The sequence below is a fragment of the Serinus canaria genome, chromosome 4, assembly GCF_022539315.1.
Source record: "Serinus canaria isolate serCan28SL12 chromosome 4, serCan2020, whole genome shotgun sequence".
Lineage (NCBI taxonomy): Eukaryota > Metazoa > Chordata > Aves > Passeriformes > Fringillidae > Serinus > Serinus canaria.
The window spans coordinates 42,089,110-42,116,150 of record NC_066317.1 but is presented as its reverse complement, the minus strand read 5'-3'; the positions used below and the strand labels follow the sequence as shown (position 1 = coordinate 42,116,150).

Below are 27,041 nucleotides of genomic sequence, written 5' to 3'. Positions count from 1 at the left end.
CAGCCCGTGCTCCGCTGAGCCCGCCCGGCTGTGGGCCCCAGGGCAGCCCGCAAACAGCCTGACCTGTGCAGAGCCTCGGATGGCGAGGGGCAGCTGGCACCAAGGAGCCGTCCCCAGGTGTCCCCGAACGCCCTGCGGCTGCAGCTCCGCTCCGCACAGCGGGTCCCAGCGAGCAAGGGCGGGTGGTGGTGGGAGCGGCCCGGCCCCGGCCCCGGCCCGGCCCCTCCCCGCTGAGGCTCCCCAGGGCCGCCCCGCGCCGCGCCCGCCCCGCCGCCGCCGCGCCCGGGCCGCTCCCGCCATGCGGCTCTGGGTGCTCCTCAGCCTGCTGCTGCTGCAGGAAGCGCTGCCACACGGTGAGCCGCCGCCCGACGGGTCCCCCGCTTTGCGAAGCGCCGCCGGCTTCCCTTTTGCCAGCCGTACCCGCCGGCCAGACCGTCCCGGGAATGGGAGCGGGAGCCATCACGGGAGGGGCGGCGGCGAGGCTCCCGTCCCGCTGGGCAGAGGCGGAGGGAAGGCGGGCTGCTCCCATCATGTGAGGCCAGCAAGTCGCCGAAGCCTCCAGGCGAAAATGTGGGTTTGGGTTTTTGGGGAGCGGCGTTCGCAGCAGCCCCAGCTGCTCCTGCCCCCGCCGTCTTTGGGGTAGAAAGTTTTAGTGCGCGTCCAGTCCCGTGTGGCGCCTGAGGAGGGGACAGGGTTGGACGTGGGACAGCATTGGACTTGGTCCTCGGATTTAAAAAACAACCCAAAAAAATTTTGACTTTCCGCATCGTTGTTCGATTGAGAGTATCGAACTTTACTCGTAACTTGAATATTATGAGAAAAGTTCTCATAACTTTTTTTCTCACAGCCGCTTCAGGCTATGAGAAAGTCTTGGTGGGGAAGGGACATTCCTAACTAATTCTTGACTTACGTAGACTTTAACTAGCAAAAGGGAGGCTCTTTCCCTCTTGCAAAATGTGAATGAACTTATTAATACTTATTTGGAAGAAAAAACAAAAAAGTAATTCCATTGTTTTATACTGTGGAAGGGCTTGGGGATCAGGGCCTGCATAACCCATGGAAGGGTTTGTAGAGAAATAGGAGGCAGGATCTTAGGTGTGTGGTGAAAGGCAGAAGCGCTTACCACAAGTACTGTAGTAAGTCATAAGGAAAACATTCTTATAAGAACATAAAACATCCTCCACCCTAAGAGCTGATAAACATGGAGACAGTTTGTCAGAGGAGACTGCAGAGTCTCCAGCCTCTGGGAAAGTCAGAGCTCAGATGAGGAATTGCACTGTGGATCAGTGATGCGGGAGAGGATTTCTGCTGAAAGATCTGGTCTGTGGTTATACCACATCAAGAAAAGTGGTTTCTATTTGAGAAGTAGACAGTAAAAACACAGAATAAGAAATGAGTTGTAACTCTACAGAAAGATTTCCCAAGTCTCTGTTCTTGTCAGTTTCTTATGTTTATACTGAGGTGTGACTGGTCCTTCCTGCTCTGCCATCCAGAAGCTTAGTGAGGGGAGAAAGTAACCAGGCATATTTAATAAGAGTTTCTTGTCTAAAGCTAAATATAGAAGTCCTCGTGTAGAAATTGTAATTAGTATAGTGCCATTTAGAACTGACTTTAGGAGCTGATCAGTGGTAGAAATGAGGCCTTTTCTCAATTAATATTTTTCTAGGTCTTAATTTTATTATATGTTTATATATAATAAGGAATGCTGTTGCATTAAAGCAGTGCAACATTAGGCAGTGCAATGTTATTGAAACAGTGAGGGCTCACTTGGGTGATACTGTAGCAGTAAATTTTGTTACCTGGCATAAAAAGACTTCAGCTAAGACAGAAGACAGGATTGTGAGGTGCAGAAGTGGTGCTAGAAGTGGTCAATAGATATCTGGAAAGACTTAAAAGGGAGGGTTGGGAGGGAGCATGGCCACAGCTTTCTTGCAAACTTACCTCTTAGAGAGGTGCAACAGAGGCAGAACCAGATTTTCTGTGTAGGAAGATAAAAGCTCATCTGATGTGTTTCCCGAAATGCCCCTACTGTCACCTACAGGGAAGTACAAGGTCAGGCAGACAAGGCTCTCACTGAGCAGCTGGGAGTGTGGTGTAGGAGGAAAGTATTCAGATGGGCTGAACTGCAGAAACATGAAACAGAGGGAGCTTGTGTGGAGAGGAAAAACTTAATCTTGAGAAAATCAAAACCAGGCTTCTGGCACTTAAAATTGAAAAGCTTTCATAGGGGAGTCTTTAACAGTTTCTTAAAGGCAGAGTCTCAGGTGTGGCAGAGCACACAGTATGGGATAAAGCATTTCCTAGGAATGAGGTTTTAGGGTTCATGTGCCTTAGAAATAATGTCAGGATCGAGGCTGGCAAAAAGTAGTGGAAATGTCAAAGAGTAGTTTGAACAAATTTCAGTAGGGTTTATGGGGGGAAAAAAAAAAAAGAAAAAAGATGGCTGAACCAAAGCTTGTGTGCTGCTACAGAGTAACCTGGAAAGTTCAACAAGGAAGTGGAATGGCCAATTTGAAATGGGAATGCTTATTCAAAAGGCTTATGGGGCCTGTCAGTGGAACCTCCCAGTACTGTGGCACAGTAGTCTGTTGGAATTCCACTAAGATGGAATAGCTTAAGAGACGTGGCAGTATGTGTTGAAGAAAACTTCTCTGTTAAATCTGGGTTTTGATGGTAAAAGTCATCGGGGCTGAAATACCGGCCCTGTGGAGAAGAACCAACCTGGTAACTGAGCACCCAATGTGTAGTGACTGCTCTGCTAAAGAAAATCAGAGGGGCACAAGGACTGCATAAAAAAAGCAAAAGGAAGAATAACTTCCCCTCACTTGGGCTGGGTCACACACATCGAGGTGTGGTGCAGAATGCAATTGTTTAGATGGTCACAAATAATGACTTAGAGCTGCTGTTCAGAGAGCCCCTCAGAAGAGCAGCAATTCTTGACTTGCTCTGGAGCAGTACTCAAATAATTGGATTCAGATGTTGTTGTGGAATGGCCTGACTGTAGTTCTAATATTCTTTCAGGAATAATAAAAGACAAAGAAACCACTGATATGTTTAATTTTGGAAGGGGGAATTACATAAGAGGAGGAGGCGCCTTAACTCACATGTGGGTTAAATATAAAAACCGGAATAAAGCAGATCAAAAGAGCTTGAGAAATGGCTTACAAAAGGATAAAACCAGCCATAAATCCTTTTTCTTCTTCTGATGTACCCTGGTGGGGCAGGGAGACATGGCTGCAGAATTTTCATGACTGGTTGGAATGGGGGATAAGAAAGAGCATCTATAGAAAGTGAAATTTAAACTTTTATCTGTGTACACCCGTGTTCACTATGGACATGCTTAGAGAGGTTTTAATGACAAATGTGACATGATAAGCATGGAAGAAAATTAGAGTGCAGTATCCTACGAAGCACTGTAAGAGCAGATTCTGAAATAGAATTTTTCTCTATGGGGAGAATCATTAGAGGACATCTCATTAACATGCCAGAAGAATCAGTGAGAGAGAAAATTAGCAACAGAAACTGTTTAAGTGCCAAGATATTATGATATACACCTGAGGTGTAAAAGAAATTTGAATCTGAAATTGGTGAAGTCTTAACCCAGATGCATAGCTTGTCTCTTTCCAGAGAAGGGCAGTGAAGCTGATGAAGGGTCTGAGAGGGTAAGTTCTGTGAGGAGTGGCTGAGGGAGCTGGGGTTGCTTAGTCTGGGGAAAGGGGGGCTCAGTGATGACTTTATCACTCTCTACAACTACCTGAAAGAAGGTGGTAGCAAGGTGGGGTTTGGCCTGTTCTCCCAGGCAGCGAGAGGACAAGAGTACAGAGCCTCAGGCTGTGCCAAGGAAGGTTCAGGTTGGACGTTAGGAGGAATTTCTTCACAGTAGGTGTGATTAGACATTGGGATGAACTGCCAGTGGAGGTGGTGGGATCACTGTCCCTGAAGGTGTTTAAGGAAGGACTGGATGGCACATAGTGCCATGGCCTAATTGACATTGTGGGTTTTGGTCAAAAGTTGGACTCAGTGATCTCAGTGGTCTTTTCCTACTGAATTGATTGTGCTATCACTGCATATCACTATATCATGTCATATAACTATACCTTTCCAGGGAAATGGAATATCCCAGTATTTTACAATATTTGGAGGATGTAGAGGCACAAAGCCAGATGTCTGTATTGTAAACTGAAACTGAGCTCATGAATTACTGAAAAGTCAGTATGGCTTTGGTATGACTGTCTTTACTGTCTTTCTCTTTTTTTTTTTCTTTCTTTTTTTTTTTTTTTTTTCTTTAGAAGTTTTGTTCTTCAGATCTGCTGAGGTTTTCTGAAGACTTTTTCTAAGAGTGTGGCCATGGATGAGTTGGTTGATGTAGTTGGATTCCCAAAGGCTTTTATTAAGCCTGTTGTAAAAAATTCCTTGGGAACCAATGTGCTGTAAGACAAGAGAAGACCTCTCATGAAATAACTAATAGGAAATAAAGAGTATAAAGAGTATGAATTAGACTTTTTGCCATATGGATAGAATTGCTTTTAACCAGCTGAATTTAACAGGGATCTTATAAGGCACATACTTTTCAGCATGTTTAAGTATCTGTTAAAAGAAAGGAAACTGTCAGTAAAGAGTTGCAGAATTATCTCAATTTTGAAAGACTGGGCAGGGAAAATAGGACTTCAGATTTCATGTTGGTGGATGGTAAATAACACAAACTGTTCTAACTTCATGTATGCCTTGATGGGTTTCTACTTATGAATTTTTAACCAATAGTTCCTACTTAGGAAAGTGGACTTGGAATTACACTTGATTATTTTAAAAAAAGTCTGCTCCTATTATTGCTGTCTTGAAAAGTAATGAGCTGTTTAGACAGGAAAGAAGACACCATTAATATGTACAACTAGATCTGAGCATACCTTGAACGTGCTATAGAGTCTGCTTTTATGTTCTTGCCATCACCCAAATGTGTTGTAGCTGAACTGTTGTAAGATACATATTCTTTACAGGAACAATTGGAGTAAGACTTGTCAGTCTGGAAAGAAAATTAGTCAAAAACGCTCAAGTTTTGTAAAAGTATATGTGTTAGAATGGTTTTGGAGAAACATGGATATTTATTTATTTAATACGAAAACTAGAAGGCATCTGGTATTTATATGTAATTTGTGTAATTTTCAAAATTGACCAGACAAATCAATGAAGGAAAACATCCAAGGACAATATTATAAGGAAAAATACAAAAAAATCCCCAAACCTAAAACCAGCCAAGCACAATAAAATGGTGACAACTGTGGTTCACAGACCCCCTTGAGCTAAAGGTTCTTGGAAGTTTAGGAGAGTAGTATCAAAGGAGCAGAGATGGTTACCCTATTCCCTGATTGTCATCTAACACTAGGTGGTGTCAGTGCAAATAATTTTGGCCTGGCCCACAGTAGACTTTCTAATGTAATGTAAAGAAAAAATGCTACAAATTCCTGGTTTTTAAATTTGTGCTCACAAGGCACTGTGTTGTTTAAAATAAATGTGTTGTAGATCAGCCTGGACTTGGAAAAGTCAAAGCTGATGCAGTGCAAGGTGTCCAGCTGGGGTTTGAAGAGTGTCACAGGAGCCATCAGCAGCAGGAATCTGGAAGTCCTGCTGTTCATACTGGCAGCCTGTAACAGTTTTAATTATGCTGAATATATGAATATGCTGAGTTTTTCATTCCAGAGGGAGCCTGTACAATGAAATACCTCAGCGTTTCCATGTGGAAAACAAGAATTAGCTGTTGGGTGCAGTTAGTGGTATTTCTGGTGTCTGGCAAAAGTAGTTTTAGGCTTGTCTCACAGAAGGACTGTGCTTCCTGATGTCAGTTAAAGTGGGAATTTTTTGTTTGTTTTTATTTTTAAATATTTGAGACACCTCACCTTTTCTTTCTGCTTCCTTTGTTTGTTAAGGCAACTAGGCGTCCTTGTTGTCTCTAGGAGGTAATAAAATCTCTTATTGTTTGTCTCTAAATAAGATTCTGTCTTCCTCTGGACTGTCAAAATAAATGGCTCTTATAGGGAAGTGACAACTTAAGTAAGTCACCTTCAAGTGACTGAAGTATCACTTGCATTTCAGTAATTACTGTAAACTAAGAAACCTGCATCACTATTAGCATTTTATAAATTGTCATGAAGTTCTACACTTGTGAGTTCTTCATGTGTCCCTTATGGAAGTGTGGTGTATGAAGAGCTCATGCAGAAGTGATGGTGCTGTGGCATGGATGTGGAGAGCTTGTGTTGCATTGAATGCTGCTTGGCAACGCCAGGAGGTGGAAATGACAAAAGTGGCTGCAGATAGAAGTGCTGTATTTCTTTCCCTTACCAATTGTAAAGTTTTCATACCTTGCATATTTCTCTATTTATGTAAGAGTAAATTTTCCACATGTTCTTGAAAGCTCTCTTTTTTTTTTTTTTTTTTTCCTTTTTCCCCGGGAAAATGGGTCATGGCAGACTTCAAAAACTTAAGGAAGTTAACTCTTGCTAAGTTCTATGCATCTTTTCTAGGAAGAACAAAACTTCAGTTATTCATTCTCTGGGATGATAAGATTTTTTTTTTTCCCCAAACGACTATATAAACTTTTTCTAATCAGTAGCATTGCCTTCTTTTCTTTATTTTACCAGTTATTGGACAGCCTGCGAAGAGTAAGCGTCCCAAAGAACCTGGAGAAAACAAAATTAGGCCTGTTAACAAGAAAGTGAAACCCAAGAATCCCAAAATGAAGGAGAGGGAGTCTGTGGACTCCTCTTTGAAGTCCCAGTCCATACTGACACAGGTGATGGATAAAGGTCATTTCCAAAAAGCAGCTGCCACCTTAAGCCTGGCTGCAGGACAAAGCATAGAGCTGCGATGTAAGGGGAGTAATGTTACTTGGAACTATCCTTCTTATTTAGACACCTTTAAAGACTCCAGACTCAGGTGAGCTATGTTTTCATTTTTTTGCAGGAAAAATACAGAACTTTTTTTCTCTTACTGTGTTTAACACCACTGGTGTTTTTGTTTGTTTGTTTACATTTTTACAATCACAATGTTCTCTCTAATAGTTTTCAGTGTCCGCAAAGAGAAGGAACAGCTTTTAGTCATCCCCAGTTACTTCCTTGTGCACTGTGGGATAGTCTTACAGCATGTGAACTGTTTCCTTCAGAGGAAACTAAAATGAAGATGATGTTCACCATTGTGCTCTGGCCTCAAACAGGGAACCGTGTTAGTGTTGGTCCAAAGTAAAACTTCAAAATGTGTGTGTGGATCTCAGTTGCTCACTACCAACTCTGTTGCTCTGCAGAGATTTGCTTGTGTTGGGCTGTACTGGTTTCTAATGTGGCTACCATGTGAGGTAGGAAGGTTAATTTCCTGAAGAGACTCAACCCGCATTTTTTAACTAGCAAAAAATATACCAGCTTTCAGGAGCAAGTGAGAGTAGGGGTTCAGTCAGAGTTGCTTTTGCATGCAAAACAAAATTGCAGGGCTTGTGTTGCATCAGAGTTTAATGCTGAGGGTTGTCACTTTAAATCAAGGAAAGCTTTTCTTTTCATCTTGTGACATCTTAATGAAAATCACAGAAAGATTTGCTAGAGCAGGAAGAGGGACTGACTGCCCCACCATCTGAGTGTCCAGTTGCTCTGAACATCTTTTCTGAGACTCTCCAACCAGGTCCTCCTGGTTTTTCAGGGTAGTACATGTAGCTAAATGTAGATTAAATGTAGTAATTTAGTTCTGTATTAGAAAGAGGAGGGGCATATAAGGAGCTCAAGGATGTCTTCCACAGGCATTTTATTGCTCTGAGAAGTGTTAGTTTTCACTGGCTGTTTTATGGAGACTGTGAAACACTGTGAGTGATACCCAAAGAAAGAACAGTTAGGAGATTTTCTTGGATTATTGGGTGAGAGGGGCACAGAGGTATAAGTCAAGATTTGTCAGCTGCTCTTGTCCTGTTGTTCCTAAATTAAGTATAAGTGTATATGCTCTCTCTAAGTAACTCAGATTATCTGAATCTCAGTGTTCATTATTAGTACATTATTTACAGATGTGATGTTACCTTAAAGTCACTCCCAGTTAATTAGTTTTTCAGATATATTCTTCTTCTTTCCACTTCTCTTTCCCAAGGGGAGTGTTGATGAATGGCAGTTACCCACTGTGATCTCTAGCACATCCTCCTGTAATTCATGAGCCAGTTCTCTGTGCCATTATTTGCTTGTCCCTTGTTGGCGGAGGCGCCTAAGGACTGAGCTGAGTGCAAAGCTTCTGCCACAGTAAGTTACAGCAGCAAGCTGCTTCCTGCTGTGAGCTTATCGCAGCAATATCTGCCAAAAGGCCTCTTTAACCTGCTACTGCTTATTCTTTTGCAAGGAATACTGTTCTATCCAGGTTTCCTTCAGCAGGTGGCGTTTATTAGCTGCAGTACAGACCTGGCCCCCCAGCAAGCCAGAGCTGGATGAGCAAACCAGCAGGGAATGTGCATGGTGGTGGTGGTCGTCGTTCTCAAGTCTATCTTAGTGTTTTGTGCATTTGAAAATAGGTTGCTGACATGGTTTGGTCCTGTAGACCTTCAGGCCATGCCATCTGAGTGTCAGAATCTGGCACTGAAGAAGACAGGGTGAGTATTCAGGGTTTTTGGAGAGGAATCTGAATGCTTCCTAATTGGTTATTTGACTGTCTGTTCCTCTCATGCAGAATTAAGTGTTCTCTGTTGATGCATGTGGGACAAAATACAAGAAATTGAGATAGTTTGGGAAAACAGAAAAAAGATATTTATGTCATGATTGTGTAATTTTCTGGTTTCCAGTTTGAAGTAGTTTGGGATCCTGTTGCTTCAGCAATTTACATTTCTGTACTCAGTCAAGTTAATGGTGGTAGTTTAGCCATACAACAAAAGTTAGTTGTGCCACATAAAATAAGTGCTATAAAATATTTTGACTTGGTAGATGTAACTTGCCTAAGTATTTATTTTCTTTTAGAAGTATGTAAGGCATATACTTAAGGATCTGTATTGAAATATAATGGTCATTGCTTTTGAAATAAGTTGTTAAAGCAGTAAGGCTGTGTTTTACTAAATAATCAGTTTTGAATGCAAGCAGAATATCTTAAAATTAACTAGAGAAATTGAAAACATAGATTAGAAGCAGATTTCAGAGTCACTGAATAGTAATAATTTATGGAGACATTGACCACAGAATTCTGTGCAGTTACATTTTCATCATGTTTTTAGCATGGCTTTGCTAATTATCTCAAGATCTTTGCTGTAGTGCTAATAGGTGCCTGTGAAACAAAATCTGCTCTAGAGAATGTGAAATTTGAAATTTGTGTTCTGTGGTTTCAGAAAGGATTGATGGATTTTGACTGGAAGTACCATAAATGTACCATGTTACTTAGGTCACTTGGCAGCGTTCGTAAGAGAGCTGGCCCCAGAAAAGGTCAGTAAAGCTATGACCTTTCAAGAGGAGCTTAGATCTTCCTCATGGAATAAGCAAGACCATGCACCAAGCATCAACTGCAATTGGCAATTAAAAAAAATTATTAATACATTATCTTCATTATTTTAAAACAAAATGATGAGTATAGGGCAGAGGGAAGAGATTCAGAAAACTTATTAGCAAATAATAACCTACAGCAGAAATTGTTTAATCATCTAGGTTAGATGTATGTCCTAACATTTTTTGAGTACTTAAAGACCAAGTATGACATAATCCCTTCATTACCAGTTAGTGAGATGTGGGGCAAAACCCCAGCTAATTAACTGGGCTGGGCCTTTTTTACCTTAGATTTCCATGAGGGTCTTGCTGGACTTGGGGCACTGGTGCAACCCAGAATTGATGTCAGCAGCAGGGGGATGTGATGGGGCCAAAAAGAGGTCATGGAAAATGAAGGAATGGGTTGGTGTGCCAGAGGAAAAGTGAAAAGGAGGAGAGACACTGGTGATGAGATCCCTGCAGTTGCTGGGGACTAATGACTACAATCTTCTGTTCATAGCAACAGATGCTCAGGCACCAGTACTTTACTTTTCCCTTAAATAATAGAAGGCATGTGCAAATTCGACTACTCTGGCATTTTGGCTTGCAACTAGTTAAATTAGCATCAATGTCATGTATTTTCTGTGGGTGGTTGCAAAAAGAAGTAGGGATAAAACCCAGATGTTTTGCCTCCATGCTATGCTTACCACATTTTTAACTCACCCATATGGTAAGGAGAATACAGCAATCTGGGGGACAATATGCCTTTTCTAAAGAGGAAGATTTTTCATTAGAAAAGCTATTCTGTAGTATTAGTGGCTATGCTTTCATTGAATTTGTCCTTGTAGGTGTACTCTACAACCTGGTAAATAAAATATTTTACTTGCTGTACTAGAGAGTCTCGGTTTTAATGGGTCTGGAGCTGTTACATGTGCTATAATTATCATATCTGAGGGAGTGAGAGATGCTGAGTGAAAGGAGGAGGAGGAGGACTCTTTGGCTGCTTTTTGCTGAGATGGAGCAGAAATTCAGCCTTTCCACTGCTCTAACTGGAGCACACAACAGTACACACTGAAACAATTTACTTAGATGTAGAGTGTGCCATACAACTGTAGTGTGCCATGCAACTCTGAGAGAAAGCTCAAATCATGCAAACATGATTCCCAGCTTGAGGACACATGCAAGTTTGCAGCAGAACTTCAGAACTAGCCTGTTAGCTGTAATGCTCTCTTGCATTGTGCACCACTTTCATACTTTTTGTCTGAAAATTTTGTGTGCTGGCTGAACTGGCCAAAAACAATGGTGTTGTTAACAAAGGTTGCTCTTGCACCCCCAGTATGGAAGGGCTGGAATGCTGTTTTGTAAGACTGTGAGTGGAGGCTCACCCAGAAACTGGATCAACAACATAAGAGAGGGATAAAAATAAGGGCCGTTGGATTTTCCCTTTACTAAAGCTTTATAGCAGAAAGCTGCTCTGACTTCACACAGTCTCTGTGCTGCCTGGTTGGAGCATGGGTTTCCCCTGCTGAAGACCAGCTGCATTTGACTTCATCTGATAAGTAAAGTGACACAAAATGGGGCTGCTCTGATGGAAGAACTGGGGCAAACAGCTGGGCATGCATCACATGTACATTCCTGTGAGAGGAAGGTGTCTGGACAGGAGCACTCCCACAAATCTTGAGGAAACTGGGTGTGGTGGGGGCCAGAATTACACTGAAATTAGACTGCTTTCACTGAATGCAGTGAATGCATCCCACAGGCTTAGTGGGATGTCAGTTGTGCTCATGTGTATAACTGAATTTGATTTGCTGCTTATGCTTTGAAGTTTAAAAGCTAAGGATTTTTGTCTTGTGTAAAACAGCAAGATGTTATGTTTCTGTCCTAGTGAGTGTGTATTTGAGATAAGCTCTCTTTTGTCAGTATGAATGCAGCTACTTGAGAATAGTAGCTGCATTCATACTGACAAAAGAGAGCTTATCTCAAATAAGGGTAGATGCTCTTTGTGTGATGCTATGTACACTGTCTTTATAGATACTTTTTATATAAATATATATTTTAGCTTCTAAATGTGGCATGGCTTTCTGGCAAAAAATATTCTGAACTTTAACTAAAGTTTAATAAAATGAATGTATGGAATAAGATTTTGGGCTATGTTTCTAGTTTCTTTAAACAGTCTGGTAATGTTTGTGTATAAAACATTTTTACTTTGTGAAATCTAAAATACAGCAAAGTTTTGGCTTCTGGGTCAGATTTCCCAGCATCTAAGATACTAATGAAATACTAATGAAATGATGAGTTACCCTGGAAATATTGGTCAGCTGCAGGATTTACCATTTCTACTTTATTTTATATGGCCTGTTTTGTCTGCTTAATGTGGTCATGTCTCAAGTTTCAACATCTGCACTCTCAGATGCCAGGTTTTGTTATTACATGTTTGTGGATGACTACCTTGCTAGGTTATTACTGAATAGCTTGTTCACAGTTAAGAACACACTGTACAATTATTAATTAACTCTGACCTTATTTTGCTATCTGTTGGGATTTCAAGCTATAGCTCAGTATCTGCATTAATGATTGGAGGCAAAAGAGTTCTGGCAAAATGGTTTCTCTGTATTGTAGGCATTTATTACTTGATCTTTGGAGAACATTTTATTCAGAGGTTGTCATATGGCCTGTGAAATGTGAATTGTGAAACTAAATAGTAATAATACAGACTAGGACATGTTTTGGGTTTATCTTTTCTTCCTTTTGGGTATGATACACAGCATGTTCTCTTGCACAGATAGGAATCTCTCAAAAGTTATCCAAAAACTGAAGATAGTTTATAATGTAAGGTAGTGCATATATTAAAAATGGAAAGGCTGCTGCACCATAATTACACGATTCTGAAAAATGGAATCAGACAAGGTTGTGCAGAACAAGTGCATTAGTGGATAGGAATTGCCTGTTTATTGAGGCAGGCCTCAAAACTGCCCTGTGGTGGATCCATGTGTGTCTGTGTTGGTCTGGATCTAAAGGTGTCTGAGGGCTTAGTGGAAAAGGCAGTTCTCAGTTATCTCTGTTTGAGGTGTGCATTTTGTGTGCTTTCAATCTCTTGTTTAGTTACGAGATGGCCCTGCCAGTACACCTCCAGCAGTTCTCAGGGTCATGCTCTAAAATAGCCAAAGGATGTGGAGGAAACTCCAGTGGGGCGACTTAGACCACAGGAGTAGGTGATGCAAAATGACTTAGTTTGCAGGACAAATCCAAGCTGAGGTGGCAGCTCTTTGCAAGTGGAAACTTGTACTGGTGTGTTAAAAATTGGTAAAGCATTCACACTGAAAGAAGGCAGAAGTTATTAAACAAACTCTTAGTAGAATACCTGCTACTAACTACTTGTCAATTATCTTTGTTAGATTTTATTGAAGCAGTGTTACAGTGTTGAAAAAGGACTGAGATGCATGTGGGTTGATGTGTAGAATGAAGGAAAGGGCTATGCATGGACAAACGAGGCTAAAACATAGATGAACATATGGCCTAGAACAATCACAGCCCAGTTTCAAAATGGAGACTTGAAGGAGTCCAGGAATGAACTGTACACGAGAAAAGCTTGCAAGCTCTTGTTTGTAGTTAAAATCAAGAAAACTGCTCCTGTAAACAGTCTCTGCTGGAGCAAAAGGGGAAGTTGCAACAGAGCTCTGAAAGTGAGAAGTGGTCAGTTGCAGAGAAGGAATAAAAAAATCAAAAGTGGAAATGAGCTGACAGAAATATACAGGGAAATACATCTGTGCTTGTCCTTGCCTTTTGTTTTTGTTTCTCCACAGCATAAAGCAGCTTGACAGGTACAGTCAGCTGATCCTTGCAAACTCCACTGCAGCAGACACAGGTGAATACAGCTGCTGGCTTCAGCTGTGCAATGGTAACAAATGCAGGAAGGATGAGACTAAAACAGGGTCAACATACATCTTTTTCACAGGTAATTAACTCACTGGGGGATTATGAATGGAAATATATTTGCTGGTAAGACAGGAATAAAGCTTACATCAGTGTTTTCATTGTCATGATTTTACTGACACAGTTTTCATCTATTTTTAGTGGATGTTAATGAAGATTCTGCTGGTGAGCAGAAAATTACTTGCTTAGTGTGATTTTTTTTTTGAGTCCATTTTCCATCAGATTATGCAAAATACCCAAAGTAATGGATAATGCAATGAAAAGTACATACCTTATAACACACTTTCTGAGGATTTTCTACAAAAGTAATAAAAAATGTTTGAATTCTTGAAAATGTGTCTTGATAAAGAAAATAAATATGTGCAGAAGATTCATTTTGTCATGGTATTCAGATGGCCCCATAGACTCCCCCACTGCCACTTCATTCCAGTTACTTGCACTACCTTAAAAAACTCGATAAGGCCACAGTATCACTGAGGAGTCATTATAGCATGTTGAGAGGCAAGACACTCTTCAAGTGTACGTGATGTCCCCCAGAGCCTGTGCACAGTTTATTGCTGCTTGGTACAATAGAGCTGAAATCAAATGGTTCATTTTGTCTTCTGGAAAGCATTCTGAATAGTGAAACAACCTTTGATGCCTCATTAGAGCTAAAGTATTTGTGGCTAGAAAATGTTTTAGTACAAAATGTTAAGATAGGATTGTTTGCAATAGATTTTGGAGTTAAATTGGACCATGAGAAAGAAGAGCTTAATGTTTTTAGGATACATTCCTTAGAAAGGCTGGAATAAACTTTTCAGTCAAATTATTATGTAAATGCTCATGCTAGAAAGAGGAATTTCAGATTTAGGTTTCCAAGAAGCATGCCAATTATGGAAATACTCCTTAACTGTGATTCTGAGGGCACTAAATATTTCTTCTACTTAGGACAGTAAATCAAACAGTTTGCCTAAAAGCACAGGTGTAAAAAGTCTGTAGCTTCAAAATGTATCTTTTTCTAATAGTCCTTATCTTACCGGTGGTGATGGCATCCAGAAAAGTATTTGGAAGCTTACTAAAAGACAGTCCAAAGATTTTCTTAAGATACTTCATTTTTATTTTCAGTTTAATGTTTTTTAATGCAAGCAATGCTCTTTTTTCTTTTGTATGTGCATATTAAAATTAAGCCAAAGCTTTTTATTTTAAATGTTGCTAGCAGCTATTTTCTCTTGTCAAATGTACTTTTCTTTCTGTTAAACCAAGATGTAATTGTAGCTGTAATTATGTCAACTCTTCTGCACAGACAAAGAGGAACTTTTTGTACCTACTCCCAGTTATTTTGAGATTGTCTACCTGAACCCAGATAAACCTGCAGTCATCCCATGCCGTGTTACTACTCCTTCAGCAAAAGTGACTCTTCACAGGGAATTTCCAGCAGAAGAGATTGAAACAGATGGAACTGATATTATTTATGATGCAAAGCAGGGTTTTGTCTTCCAGCACCCTACTTCTGATCATAAAGGTATTGTCTACTGCAAAGCAGAGTCACAGGGAGCACCTCAGATTTCCATCAAATATCACCTACTATATGTGGAAGGTAAAGTGCAATTTTCTCTGTGCTTAAATTGACTCTTCTGCTGACACTAAGAAAATAATTTTTAGAAAGTGAAATAAGTAATGTAATGAGAGTTTTAAAATCTTGATCAAAAGTAAATGCGATAAAACATTTATCGGGTTTAAATTCCAGCAAGTTTCCTAGTTTAGAGGGGAAAGCTGCAGGTGTAAAACACCTGTTGCATTAAGCAAACCGAGTCAAAAACTGACTCTCAATTTTATCAGTGTATTTAACTTTAGCAGCTAATTTTTTGTTTCTAAACACTGTCTCAGTACCCAAGGGCCCACCCTCAACCACAATTGCGGTGTCATCCAGTAGAGCCGGACTCGGTGACAGAGTTTATGTTGTCTGCACAGTCCTTGGGGAGCCAGATGTGGATGTGAGCTTCAGGTGGCAGTATCCAGGGCAAGAGGTAAGAGGTGAATGCCCTGCCTGAAATGGTTTGTCCTTCTCAAAGGCTGTGTTTTGAATGCTCTTGCCAGTTCAGGCATGCTGGCAGGAGGAGGCAGCATATCCCCTTTTGTCTTTCCCTGACAGTCTCCCTAAGAAGTTGCACAGGGATGAAGCTGGAGTGCCCTGTTAGTAAAAATCAAATTCAGCAAAGCCCACTCCTCCATCAGATTTCCATTCCAGAGATACAAAGCCTCAGACAGGGTCAAAGCCCACCGGCATCAGGAGGCTGTTCTAGAGCAAGCCACAAGGCCCACTGCTGCCTCTGCATTTGATATCCCTTCTTTCTCCATGGGTTGGGTGCATGAATTATCCCAGCATAGAATTTTTAAGCTTGCCCATATCCTGAAGCAGAATCTGCTTCTGCCAAGCCTCATCTGAAAGAATCTGCAGGAAACACAGTGTGAATCTGTGGTCTCTTTTTCTGCACAAAATAAGATGGATCTGAGCAGCATCACTGAAGGTCCCTTCTCTTTTCCCTCTAACCACCCTCACCGGAGCTCATTTCTTAATCATTCTAGACCCAGCTTGGCCTTCAAACTCTGTATATCATTAGTGTCCACCCTAGTTTTGCATCTTTCCCAGGCTGCCCCCAGCCTGGTTTGCTGGCTGTTATTGGCCCAGTTGGTCCCAGTGGATTTACTGCACCTGATGCATGCTGGCATGTGCATGTTTATACCTCTCTAGCTCTTATTGAATATAAACAGCTAAAGCATGCAGGTTATATCCCTTGTTTGCTGTGGATACTAGAGCTGCAGCGTGGGCTTTCAACAGAGGGACTACACCCTCTCACTGCACCCACCTACGGGGGGGTGAGAGAGGCTTTGGCTTGTGCCCTGCCTCTGTGCTTATCCACCAGGATAAACTGTCTCATCTCAGCTCCAGCTGTGCCTGGGGATAGGGAGGGGACAGTTGTGTTTGGGTTTCTGCTCCAACAAAAGGATCAAGTAAATGTCAGAGTAGAAGCACTGCATGCTTGTTGAAGACTTAACATTTATTGAGAGCGTTCCATACTGCAAAGAAAAAAGGTGGGTGGAAGGAGAAGAGACAGGACCATCAGTGATGCTAATCATAGAGATCTTTTATGCAAGAAAAAGGACTGACATTGTTCTAAGATTCACTGGATGTTTCCATTCATGCTGCTGCTTTCAGTGCTGGGAGCTCAGGGATGGTTTTGTCCCAGCTCAGACCACCCAGCAGCTGGGCTCTCACCTACTGCCCAATTCCTGAGCAGAAGCAGCACATGAGTCCCTGCTTGTCCCTAGGTATGGTGCATTGTGGAGACCCTCCTTTTATCTCTGTAGTCACTAACCTCTCCCTCTGCTTTTTTTTTTCCACTCAGTTGTTTTTTTTTTCCTTGTTTCCCCTTGCCACTCCCTGACAATTGCATTTGCTCATTCACCTGCTGTGAATGCATACAGATCCACCCTTAATCTGATTCCGTGCAATAGGCTTCAAAGCAGGCAGTCAGTTTGAGGAAAAATAGACTAGCAAGAGCCTAACCAGGCAAACAGGGTCCACTTTGTACAGCCTTTACCTTCTCTTTCAGTAGGGTCAAGGATGTTCCACTTGCTGTATTTAAGAAGTAACTTAGATTTGAATTAAGTCTGCAGTATTACTTGATTGTAGGTAGCACTTAATTTTCAGGCTTAGAACAGGAGGTAGTGCTTTGCTAAGTGGCTTAATTACTTTTAAAGGTTTAAGATTCTCTGTTACATTTACAACTGCCCAGAATTTTTATGAGTTTTTTTTTTTTCTATAGCTGGTAAGGCCTGCCACTTCCTAGGCATTCACTGACTGCACTGTGACTCATTCCTAAGTTTCAGGAAGACTGAGAGCTGCCTTTGTACTGATCATTTGCAAGTGCGAGATCGTAGCTTTGACTCTGCATAAGTGTCTAACTTATCCTATTGCTACATCCAGTTTAAGCCTTGTACCATTCATGTTAGTAAGTGGTTAATCCATCTATGTCATGAGGCAAGGGAAGATGTTTTCCACACAGAAACCTCTCTCTTGCATTTTTATCCCAGTTATTGGTATAGCAGAAGCCAGTGTGCTGACTAGCAGCTGCTGGATTTTGGAAGAAAAGCAACTGCCTTAGTCTATCATTGGGCCAATTTCTCTTATCCAGTATTTTGTGACCTCCTGAGGTGCCAGGCAGTGTGACCTCAAAACCAGTCCATTAGAGAACTCCCTTACAGAATTTTTTAAAAAAACACCTTTTTTTTAATAACAAAAAAAATCCAAACCAAACCAAAACCAAAAAAAACCAAACGAAAACCCAAAACAACACTAATGACAAAAACCATGAAAAAGCATTTTTTAATATAAAAATGATGGGGGTTTGTATTTTTGGCTTTAAAGTTACAAATACATTTTGGAAAGCAAAATGTGAAGATTATTGAGATTATTGAGAATTGTTCCTGTTTGTTTCTCTCTTATCTGATGTAGTGTTTTCTAAAACTGGAGGAGGAATTAGTTTTTAACATGGGACTTACAGCTATTCACTGTGCTAAAAGATAATGAAAACTCAGACAGCTACCTCATGCCACTGCTGCTTTCTTTATGAGACATGCTTGAAGTCTGAAAATGAGCTCACACATTTATCTTGACATCTCCCCCAGGACACCCCACCTATTTGATCAGGTACCCAAATGCAGATTTAGTAAGTGGCCTAAAACTGAGCCCATGCACAGGCTCCAGGCAGAGCTTTGGCAAGCCCAGAAACTGTGCTTGGAGTGGAAGAGCCATTGCATTATCCTTATTTGGCATAGCTTATTGGTACATCAGTATGTAATGCAGCAATGTTGCTGTCACTGCCCGACACCTTCAGTTCCCTCACTTAGGGCTGACTTTTGGATAGAGGCTCCTACTCTCCAGCCTCCTGCTTCAAGGTGATAGGGTGGTGTCACTAAATACACTTTGTGAAATCACCTATTTGATGTGGGTGGGTTGTTTTTGTTTTGTTAACAGTCCAGGAGGCCTGTGATTATTCAAAACTTCTGGAGATTGATAAACAGAGGAATTGGCCATACTACAAGAATCTCAAAGAGTGTTCTTCTTGTGGAGGATTTTGAAGACACAGATGTGGGAAACTATGTTTGTATAGCTCAGAACCTACAAGGAGAAACAACAGTAACTACCAAAGTTGAACTGAAGTGATAGAAGAGACTTCTGGTTGTGGACTAACCTGTATGTTATTTGACATTATAGCCATTGATTTTCTTTATAAATGTTTAAATGCAGCTTTTCTCTCACTGTTTCTTTTATATGTCAATGCATTTCTTGTTGAGTAGCTTGACAGGCCACAACAGAGTTAACTCTGTCCAGCAGTAGCGAGTTGTGAGTTAATGAAACTACAATGAACCATTAAAGTGTAAGTCTGAACATGCCTAGGGTGTGTGCATATTTAGAAACAGGTGCTCTTTGGGCTTTCCTTTGCATATGGTCTTTTCCTCAGACTCTTGCATGAGGTCAACCCGCTGTGTGGAACGTGCAATTTTAACATTAAGAGTACTGTACATGTTTAAAACAACAACAACAAAAAAGCAAACTAAAAAAGCCTTGTAACAAAGTTAGCCAATAGCAGTTGTTTATTTTGCAAGAATAATTAAATTTCTGAACATTATGAAAACATAAATGTGTGTGTGCCCATTTTCATATGTGTGTAAACATAAACACAAAGTTTTCTCTCCTGGTGAAGATTAATACCCTCTAGGACCTTGATATATATTTAATATCTCCAGAAACTTTTAAGTAGTTGGGTATGCTCAATTTTCCTTATGTTGTTGCATTCTTACACTCTTACAATATGTAGCTTTCTTAATACTTCACTCCTCTTTAGATGTCTGGTGTTATGTTTAGTAAATTAGGTAGCAAATTATGATTGCTAAAAGTAAAGCTTGCATTTATTTATATATTAGCATTTACAGAACAAAAAAAAGCAAAAAAGAAACATTAGAATAATGTTCAGTTTTACAATAAAATTTCTTCTTAGGTTAATAACAAGTTCAACTTCATCATATTAATTTACTTAGAAGAAAAGGAAAGATATTTTCCTTTACACAGAACTATATCTGGATTAATAAGCCACTGCTTCTCTCACCCCTGGTTCAGTTACCCGTAGAAAGAAAGAGCTAGCCAGAGGAGAAGGTAAGAACTTGATAATAACATTGTTGGACATTTTGGCCATGTTTGGGTTTTTTTCTTAGTCTCAAGCACCAACTTTATGTGGGCTACAACTTTAAATACAAATCTACTCCTTGGTAGTGAAATTAAAAAAACATTTAATATAAGCCATGTTACTTACAAGGCAAGTGAAAACCAGCTTATTTTGAACACACAAGGAAGCAAAGCAGGAACTGGTCCCTTGGTCACACACTTCCCTCTGTTTCAGCCTGCATTTGACTGGAATTCCTAAAACTTTCTTCTGCTGAAGGCCTAAGGTAGCCCTGTGCTCCAGCTAATTCAGACCTTAGAGCAGATGTGTACAGCACTGTTTGGAATAGTGGCAGCTCTAAGTGCTAATGTAAAAATGGCAGCTTCCCAATAAAGTCAATGATCTCATTGTAGTGTAGCTAATGAAAACATTAGACAAGCTTGCTGAATGCTTTTTCTTCAGCATGCAGGAACCTAAACCAATTTAATTGATAAGAGAAATACCCATGGTAAAGCCTGAAATGGGTCCATGCAGGTCTCATGGAGAACAATCCCCAGGAACTTTTTTCACCTCTGGCCTCTGAAAATAAGATACCTCAAAAAAACCCCAAAAAAACAAAAAAACAAAAAAACACCAGCATGCAGTAGAAGTAACTTTGAAAGTGTAAGAGGCAAAGTTAATCTGTTAAAATGTATCAGGAACATTTCACTGTAATCCAAAGGACTAAGTAGGTTATATAATAGCACAGTAATACCTAAAAAGGGTCTTTTTAGTATTTTTTAGGGGAAAATGTCCTTGTATCACGTGGGTTTTTTTTTATTCTGACCAAACTAACAATCTTTGATCTTCTAGATGAGGTGCAATGTGTTAATTCATTTTTAGCATTTTCATTCCTCAGAACACTGTTTTTCCCTTTGAACTAAAGGAGTTATGCCAGCTTTTTGAATTTCAAAGTGCATTTGAGCCTCTAATTCAACAATTTCCTTCTCAACGTATCTGCAAAGTGGGAGATCATGTCACCTGCCCACCCTTGTTCAACAGCACAGTGGAGGTGTCACTTCCTTGATGACAGTTTGGCAGGAGAGGAAAAGATGGTGTAAATCCATTGCTTGAGTATTGCCCTGGGGTGTAATGGCTATCCCTAACCATCACATGCAGGTCTCAAGACTGATCCAGAAGCAGCGCCCTTAAGGAAGAGTTTTGGTAGGTGTCACATCCTGTCCATCCTTTCTGTCCTTGTCCTCCCACCAAGCATGAAAATAATTCTTGTAATTGAAAATTATGAGAATTCTTTTACTATGTATTTTACACAGTTTTTATTTTACCAAAGGCCTCTTGGGCAGAGCTGATGTTACATTGATGCAGTTAATTGCACATTTCCACTTAAATGAACAGTGACAGGGGAAGAGAATGAAGCTTGGGAAATAAAATTTAAGTGACTTGTCAAAGTTACATGCCTAAAGCTGCCAGTGCTGTTATTTCCATTTCCATACCTGTGTCACTGCTCTTCTAAGGCAAGGCAGCAGCAGTGGTCAGAAGGTATTTTTTTCTTCAGGGTTTAGTGGCTATCCCAACTTTATGATGACCTTTTTAGCTGCAGCTCAGCCCTAAATAATTCCTGGCTGTCAGACAAGATCAGTGGTTGGTTACTGTCTAGAAGGAATTTCATGCATGAATTGCATGACACCAGTTTACATGGAAGTGTCTTTGGTGTTAGCAATGAGAAACATCAAGACTTTGGTTAGCTCAAGGAAATGATTCACCTCAAATTTTTTAATTTAGTAAATTTTATAATAGTGCAATTCATACAATTACCTTTAGAGAAAAGCATTGAAGGTGAACCATACTATGAATAATCTGAATGGCAACAAACTATATGGTACAGCTTTTAAATGTCACCATAGCTTCATCTGAAACCTATCATTAGAGTTGGAAATGAGAGAAAAGTTGAATATCTGAAGAAAATCACTTGTTCAATTGCTTGACCTTTGGCTTATGATGATGAGTAGGTTTCTAGTTTTTCCTGAAGGAAACCTTATGCTAAAGAAAAAAACCCAAAATATGTAAAATTTACTGGATTGAACAAAGTCTTTACTAACACATGGTACTTAAGTTAAAGCTTGAAATACTAATACTCAAACAGGGAAAAACATGTAAACAGTATTTACAGATTAGTAGAATTATTTAATTCACTGAGACCAACAGGACAAACACTAAACAGGTATTTTTGTAATCTGATTTCTACGTACAAGCAGTCTTCATTTCTTCATAAAAGCAATAAAGAGTCTACTTGCAAGCAGTTTAGACATGAAGAGTCACCTGTACTGTGGAGGTAAATTATCAGCAAATTAACAATCTTTGTATTATCTACTATACCATACTTACTTTTCTGTAGGGTAGCCTGGAAAAGCTTTCCCTGCTCTTGCTACAGGAAGGGTTATGCCATATTGAACCTTCAAACATTTGTGTGCACTCTGCTTGCATGTTTTATTCAAGGCATTACACTGCAACTGAAGTAATAAAGTTTTTACCGGTGGCTAGGTAAGTGTCCTTGTGACAGGACCTGTTACACTGCTAACCTCTTACTGGGGCTTTTCTCACATGCACAATGTTCTGAAGAATCTCAAGCAAGCTCCAGGTATCTTCTACCTACCCACAGGCAGGTAGGTACCTACCCTATCCATGTATCTTCTACCCATATATCAAAGTGGAGGAACAAGGGGAAAATTTTCTAAGGAGTAGCTGAACACTAATGATTTGTGCCACAAAGCTTCACCATTGCTGTTCTGCTGTGCTACCAAGAGTTTCTAGTAAATGGAAAAATGTTCTTCTTTAGATTAAAGATCCTTTGACTAATATAAGCAGAAGAAAAATCCTTCAGTTGGTAGAAAATATTTATTGTAAAGCATTCATTCAGCTCAAATACATGCAATCAAATCTCTTTGACCGTAGAAAGTAAGAATGTTCTGAGACATACTTAAAGCCAAGTTGTAGCCAACACAGGATTTTCATAGTTAAATTTGAACCTCCTAGTAAACATTTTAAGTACTGACACCACTAATAAGTGGTATGTACAGTGCCCTAGAAAGGATTAAAAGAAAGCATAATATTCCATAGAAATGGCAGCCTTAACTTGTACTTTGTGAGAGGTTTAAGTAAATTTAATGATGAAGCAGTCAATCACAAGTTTAAATATATTACAAATTTACTTACTGTATGAGCACTGTTAACAGTGTTGTTTTATGTCTATGTTCCTCATTATTAGCCAAGATTTTGCAAGTCTCAGGTAAAATACTTTGAAGTGGTTCTCCAGCTGAGTTCCCAAAATGCTTTCCCATGCCCTTGATTCTGTCCCCAAGCTACTGAAAAAGACAGGGAAACTCAGCCAGCTCCCAGCATTAGCTAACCAGCAGTGTAACAATGTCGTGGCCCTACTGTGAAGCCTAAGCTACTGTAAGCATCAGTAGTATTTTCTAAGACTAATCTGAAGCTGAACCTGTTTTAGTAGGTACAGAGCAGTCATCTTAAACAGGTCTGATCAAGGGTGGAGCAAGGCTATCCAATTACCCTGCTGAAGCCGAAACTCAGCATGTGATATTTCCAGAAATGCTGACACCCTCATCCTCCAGTTCCAGCAGCCAGGACAACTTTTCCCCCTACTCTACAGAATCTCTTGAACAGGATTTTTCACCTTATGAACTGTCAAAACACCAATATCCTGCAGCCTAAGAGGGAAAGTGTGGCAGAATTAGCAAGATAAAATACACAGATATCACCTCATCCTCAGGTGAATTTAGCCAACCCTGAGGAAAGTTAATGCTAAATGCTTAAAAAGGCAAGGTGTGTCACCAGCTACACTGGAATTCACAAATTACTTAATCTTCTTGAGAACTGAATAAAGAATGCACCTAGTTACAATTATTGCATTTCTCTTTGGCTTTCAAATCTACATCTTGTTTATCCTCAGGAACAGATGTGCTATTTTGGGGAAATCAGTGCTTCCTTTTCAGCAGGTAAGATGCTAGGTCTAGGCTTCTAAACCTGCAACTCAGCTCAGAACTTCTGACCTTGAGGGCTACTGTGGTTCTGACTACAACCCTGTTGCCTTGAAATCCAAAATCCATTGCACCCTGCAGAAAATGTTCTAATAAATGGCAGAGTTGTGCATGGACATGAAGCCAAAAACCCATGCAAAATATGGCTGCAATTCATATTGTTTTTAAAATTAATTCAAAGTTGCATACTCAGGTTGGCCAAGACACTAATGAGTCAGTTGACAGAGGTCTTCATGGCATTTTTTTACCAGTCAGAATGATGAAGGAAATTACCTTACAGTGGCAGTTTCTCCTCATTCCCAGGCAATGGTACTCTGTTAAGCATGCATACTGAGAGCAGTATGAAGGAAGTACATGTCAATGTATAGTCTTCAGCTTTTATCCTTTATTACGTACACAGCAAAGAAGGCAGCATTAGACACACGCACAGTGTGTTACACCCACTCCATCCACGGCACACGCACACGCTCACACACAGCCTTAAAAAAGTGTCGGTGATAAGGAACATATTATAAAGGTTGTGATCTTTATCTCTAAGCCCCTGAGCTTCTTCTTATGGTTAGGTGAAAAGGCAACAAACAAGTCCTTTCTTGCTCTATAAGTGCTTTGTGCAACGATGTCCATAGAGGTCATAAGTCTTTCTGGGAGGAGTGAATGTCTTACTCCCATATTCACAGTCTCCTATCGCTGTTTTTGCAACACAGTTTCCAGTTATGTTTAGTTGTCATAGGCGGCTAATATAGCTCTTGCTCCTGTGATTAAAGTTAGGAAAGGTTCTGCAGATCAGAAATGAAATGCAGCCCCCTCTTTCTCTCAAGAGATGTCATCTTGGTGACACTGCAGGACTAGAGAAGTTACCAGAATTTCTTGGGGACTGTAGAGGCACAGATGAAGAACTGGGAGACAGTTTTCTTGGGCTGCATAGATCACCATTGTGCAACTTCCACAAAAGTTCTTCATTTTCCATTGACAGGCGTTTGTTTACTTTTGATTCTTTCTCTAGTGACTCCTGTAAAACAGCTTGCTCTGTGGAAAGTTGCCTGCAAATGGAAGATTTACATCAGAACACATAACCCAACTTGGAGGTTGCAGTATTAAAACTTAAAGAAAGGTCTGAAAGTGCATAAGCCTTTGCTTGGCACACAACTGAATTCCAGCTTTAAAAGGAGGACTGAGCATGTTGTCATCCTAGCTATATTTAAACTGGTAGCTTGCAGAAAGCAGGAGAAAGTCCCAGTAAGAAACATCCCTAAGGACCAGAAAAAGCATCTGAAAAGTGAGGCTTAAAACAACACATGCTTTTAAAGGGCTGTGCTGGAGCCTTTGGGTCTTGTTGCAGGCTCAGCTCAACATAGAAGCTACAGATTCCTTCACACCAGAAGAGTCTGGCCATCCATTTAAGCAACCATTAGGGTTAGGAGAAGCTCAGACGTGTTTTATTCATGTTAAATATTACTGTTACTGCTAAATAAACCACACTAATCTAAACTGAGGACAAATCACTCACTGAAGTGGTTATAAGTATGACCTAAGTCTAGCTTACAAGCCAGTAGTACTTAAAAAGGACAATCTTTTTATGGTGGTATTTCTGAGTTGCTTTTTCTTCCCTAAAATACTGGAGTACTGAAGAACATACTAAACCTTTATTCCCTTTCAAAATATTCCTGCTCATTAACTGTACAAAGGAATGCACATTTGTAGAGATACAAATGGGGAAGAAATGGATGTGTTCACAGAGTACTAAAAAGTTGCATTCACTAATACTTCAACAGAGTTTTCTTTCTTGTCACAGGAACCCCTTCCCCCTGATTAAAGGCATCTAAATGTCCACAGATATTTTTCACCTTGAAAGCTCCATGTGTTTGTCCATCCGAGCTTTTAATTCTTCATTTTCTTGCTGAACCTTCTTTAATTTATCCATTAAGATTGTGTTGTTCTCCACCTTGGAAAGAAGGTCACAATTTGAAATAAAACCTATATGTGCACTCATCAAGATTCTGACTGAGCTATCAGAGATGTTGGCAATCTGGAGTTTGCAGAGCTTGTTACAGTACACACAAAAACATCCTATTTACCTTATCCTTACATAACACTGGCGCTTGGCCACTTCTACTGATTAGATGCTAACAAGGAGGATTGCTGTTAACCAGTACATTTCCAGTAATTTCTGCCAGTGATGGGCAGTTTTAGACAGAAGACTGTCTAGAAATAACACCACAAATTCAAAAGTGCCCCTGAGTAAACAGCTTTCCCTATTGCTCTTCTGATTCCATATCACTGCTGGAGGATGTTATCAAAAACAAAAGGAAAAACTGATTAAGTGGTTGCATGGTCCGAGGCCTTTTACACTGTGGCCAATGACTGTTGGAAAAGATGAAGGTTTGCTAGCAATTTGCTAGTAACTGTAGACTAGAGTAACATACACTGCTGCACAATACTGAACAACTGACATCAATGTGTTCCTTTGTATCCAAACCTCTTTCTATACTTCCTCATTAAAGTCTTGCTTAAGCAAGTATTACAACAGTGTTCAAAGGCCCCACCCAGGAGAAGGACCCCGTCCTGTCACAAATTAACAGCAAGCTAAGTGATTACAAGTCCTGCCTCTGAAACTGACTTTTCATGGGGATTTACACACAGGTCAGGGAGACAGTCACGCAGCTAACAAGCAGCCTAACAGCTAAAATGATTGGCCTAAGTTAATCAAGACTTACTCCATTTCATATTTGATCCCTTGTTAAATTATGATCATTTCCTTCCTAATGTTTTCCTGACACTGCAATCTATCTTCCATACCACTTGAGCAATGAAGCAGGTAAGGACTTTAGGGGAAGAGGCTCCCAGATAATCTGTACTAACATAGCAATACTTTATGCAAACCAGGAGTTGTCTTAAGATGTTAAAAGGTCATTTAGAGCATTGGGTCTTTTTTTTGCCTCTTGACATATATCCCAAAGCTGTACCTGCAATGTGAAAATGTCCCATCATGAATTCCTGTTTCCTTTTAAACAAAAACTATTAATTCTTGCATGTAAGTCCATCCAGCCCAAGTTCATTATAGGAACACAAGTCAAGAGACACAGCCCCAGCCTGCCAGACCCCAAGGAATGCTCACCAGCTTTTCCATCTTCATTAGCTTTATATCCTGCTGATGGAGTTTCTCATTCTTGATCTCCAGCACTGCTTTCAAACTTTCCAGCTCCTGTTCCAGGTACATAATCTGTGGGTTTTTCTGAAAGATTGCCAGAGAGTTTGCTTAGTACCCTGAATTTCAGGAATAATTTAGATGTTTCTCTGTCATTTAGAAAAAACAAGGAAATAATTACGGGAACGAGTTACTTGTTCTAAGTGAAATCAAGTCAAACACTAGAATAAGTAACAAGATCTGATATCAC

The 27,041-nt window shown here is 40.3% G+C and overlaps 2 protein-coding genes across 8 annotated transcripts in view; one reads left to right on the top strand and one right to left on the bottom strand.

Moving 5' to 3' along the window:
* The first annotated feature begins 264 nt into the window (after positions 1–264).
* PDGFRL (platelet derived growth factor receptor like) lies at positions 265–20,352 on the top strand. Of its 3 annotated transcripts, none has more exons than XM_009101487.4 (6): positions 265–353; positions 6,633–6,927; positions 13,259–13,410; positions 14,671–14,964; positions 15,255–15,394; positions 18,406–20,352. In XM_009101487.4, the coding sequence occupies exons 1-6, from the start codon at positions 299–301 to the stop codon at positions 18,592–18,594; spliced, it is 1,125 nt and encodes a 374-aa protein (XP_009099735.1). In that variant the 5' UTR covers positions 265–298; the 3' UTR covers positions 18,595–20,352. The 3 variants fall into 3 exon arrangements, with proteins under 3 accessions (XP_009099735.1, XP_018782048.1, XP_018782050.3); XM_018926503.3 differs by lacking the exon at positions 265–353 and adding an exon at positions 435–570; XM_018926505.3 differs by lacking the exons at positions 265–353; positions 6,633–6,927 and adding an exon at positions 8,272–8,602.
* Positions 20,353–24,009: 3,657 nt separating this feature from the next.
* The window catches only part of MTUS1 (microtubule associated scaffold protein 1), a 116,634-nt gene continuing 113,602 nt past the window's right edge, over positions 24,010–27,041 (bottom strand). For all 5 annotated transcript variants that reach the window (XM_030239309.2, XM_018926484.3, XM_009100663.4 and 2 more), the window contains 3 exons: positions 26,762–26,878; positions 25,491–25,588; positions 24,010–24,686 (listed from right to left, as the gene is read on the bottom strand). In XM_030239309.2, the coding sequence (XP_030095169.2) occupies positions 24,470–24,686; positions 25,491–25,588; positions 26,762–26,878 (432 nt within the window). In that variant the 3' untranslated portion in view covers positions 24,010–24,469. The remainder of the gene's footprint in view (positions 24,687–25,490; positions 25,589–26,761; positions 26,879–27,041) is intronic.